The sequence below is a fragment of the Chrysochloris asiatica genome, unplaced genomic scaffold (assembly GCF_000296735.1).
Source record: "Chrysochloris asiatica unplaced genomic scaffold, ChrAsi1.0 scaffold00033, whole genome shotgun sequence".
NCBI lineage: Eukaryota > Metazoa > Chordata > Mammalia > Afrosoricida > Chrysochloridae > Chrysochloris > Chrysochloris asiatica.
Genome location: NW_006408551.1, coordinates 995,725 through 998,095, shown reverse-complemented (window position 1 = coordinate 998,095; position 2,371 = coordinate 995,725). Strand labels below are relative to the sequence as shown.

The window sequence follows — 2,371 nt, the reverse complement described above, 5'->3', positions numbered from 1 at the left end:
GTCAGCAGTTCAAAACTACCACCTATTTCTTGCAAACCATATACAGAGTCCCTGTGAGTCAGAATCTTCTTGGCAGCACTTAACAACAGCAATGGCATATATATGCCATTGCTGTTGTTGTTAAATGCCATTAAGTTGGTTCTGATACATAGCAACACTGTACAGGATTTCCTAGGAATGGCTAGTGAGCTTGAACCACCAACCTTGAGGTTTAAATCAACTTTGTAGTCCAGCACAGAAGTAGAATGCCTCATTTTTCTTCAAGAACTATATAAACTCAAGCATGATTACAGACTAAAGGTTTTTAGTAAAAGCACATTGTTTTATATTAGCAAAATTTCTTACTTTTCTTTAAGAGCAATTTAATTCTTGTGAATGAGTCATTGAAGGCTTGTTTTACTTGCTTGTTTCTCAGGGTATAAATGAACGGGTTCAGCATAGGAGCAATAGAAGTCGTGAGGACAGTTATACCTTTATTAATGGCCACTGAATTCTTTGCTGAGGGTTTAACATAGATGAAGATACAACTTCCATAGGTGATAGAAACCACAATCATATGGGAAGAGCAGGTCGAAAATGCCTTTTTCCTTTGCTGGGCAGAAGGGAAGCGTAGAACAGTCTTGATGATGTATATGTAGGACATAACAACACATACAAGAGTCATGATAAAGGTCAACACAGCACTAACTATGACCATCTGTTCTATGAGCCATGTATCTGAGCATGAGATCTTTAGAAGAGGGGATGCATCACAAACAAAGTGGTCAATGACTTTTGAGTCACAGAATTCTAGATTTAGTCCCAGGCTAAGTGGTGGGAGTATGATCAACAAGCCAGATGTCCAGCAACAAAAGATGAGCCTTCTACAGACTTTGTTGTTCATGATGGTCACATAATGTAGGGGTTTGCAGATGGCTACGTATCTATCATAGGACATGGTGGCAAGAAGAAAAAATTCTGTTACACCAAAGAGATCAGTGAAGAAAATTTGAATAGCACAGTTATCATATGTGATTGTCTTGTCACCTGTTGATATGTTGTATAAATATCTGGGAATACAAGCAGATGTAAATGAGATTTCTAAGAAGGAGAAATTTTTTAAGAAAAAGTACATGGCAGTTTTAAGGTGAGAATCAATGAAGGTGAGAGAGATGATTGTCAGGTTCCCAATTACGCTCAACATGTAGGTGATCAATAGAAAGATGAAAATCACAACTTTCAGCTGTGGGTCCTCTGTAAGTCCCAGCAGGATAAATGTTATTGTTTGGTTTCTCATTGTTGACTTCTGACTTCTCTGCATTCAAAATTAAAGGTTTTTATATTGATGAATTAATAATGGAAAGCTATGCAAATGATTTGACATATATTAAAATTTGATTACAACTCATAATATCAATAAATTAGTAATATAGGTTCCACAGTTGTACATTTCTGGATATTTTAAAAATTAAATCACTTTATCTACACCGTACTCATAATATCAATAAACTAGTAATATAGGTTCCACAGTTGTACATTTCTGGATATTTTAAAAATTAAATCACTTTATCTACACCATACTCAATCATATTACTGGTTCTTCCTTCTCACCACAGTTTCTTCCTGGGATAGTTAAGGTTTTTTGTCTACTTGACTGGAAACTTTTGTGTCTACTTGACTGTCAAGATTCTCAGTAGTTTAATAGTTAAGTGTAGTCATCCCCTATGATGTAATCTCATGTAATGCAAATACTCTCATGATAAGATCTGATATGGTCAGCCTGATCTGATGTAATTTTTCAATGCATTGTCAATTCTCACTCTATGATGTTAATGAGGCTGGATGAAATCTATAGGATTAGGTAGTATCTTGAATCAATCTCTTTTGAGATATAAAAGAGATTAAACCTTGAGAGTGACCTACTACCACCATGAAAGAAGAGCCAGGAGTGGAGTGCATCCTTTGGTCCCTACACTGTGAAGATCCTTGATCCATGCAAGGAAAGATTGGTGCCAAGACACATGGAGGTCTCCAAGGAATGCTGGGACTACAGATACTGAAAGTAGACAAGGACCTTTCTTTATAGCTGACAATCTAAATTTGGACTTCTAGCCTCTTAAACTTTGAGAAAATAAATTTTGGTTTTTTAAAGCCTTCCATTTGTGTTATTCTGTTATATTGGCACTATATAATTAAGATACATCCCAATTTTTGTTCATTTATCTGTATCCTGGATTCATGTTTTATACATAATTTGGACTGAGTGCTAATATTTTCTAAGATCAAATACTCTTCTCTACTCAAAGGCTGAATTATAAAACGGAATAACCCATGTGTGCTTCCTTAAAATCTTGCTCTTGATAAAGTACGAATATATCACAAATAGTTTAGG

At 35.4% G+C, this 2,371-nt stretch overlaps 1 protein-coding gene across 1 annotated transcript; it reads right to left on the bottom strand.

Annotated features, from left to right (window-relative positions):
• Positions 1 to 328: 328 nt before the first annotated feature.
• Positions 329 to 1,276, bottom strand: LOC102820987 (olfactory receptor 6C2-like). Its single transcript, XM_006859577.1, has one exon. It carries the CDS (start codon positions 1,274 to 1,276, stop codon positions 329 to 331), a length of 948 nt encoding a protein of 315 aa, XP_006859639.1.
• Between the last annotated feature and the right edge of the window lie 1,095 nt (positions 1,277 to 2,371).

What these genes read in the sequence shown, in the direction of transcription:
- LOC102820987 (XM_006859577.1), bottom strand. Translation starts at nt 1,276, where the DNA reads ATGAGAAACCAAACAATAACATTTATCCTGCTGGGACTTACAGAGGAC.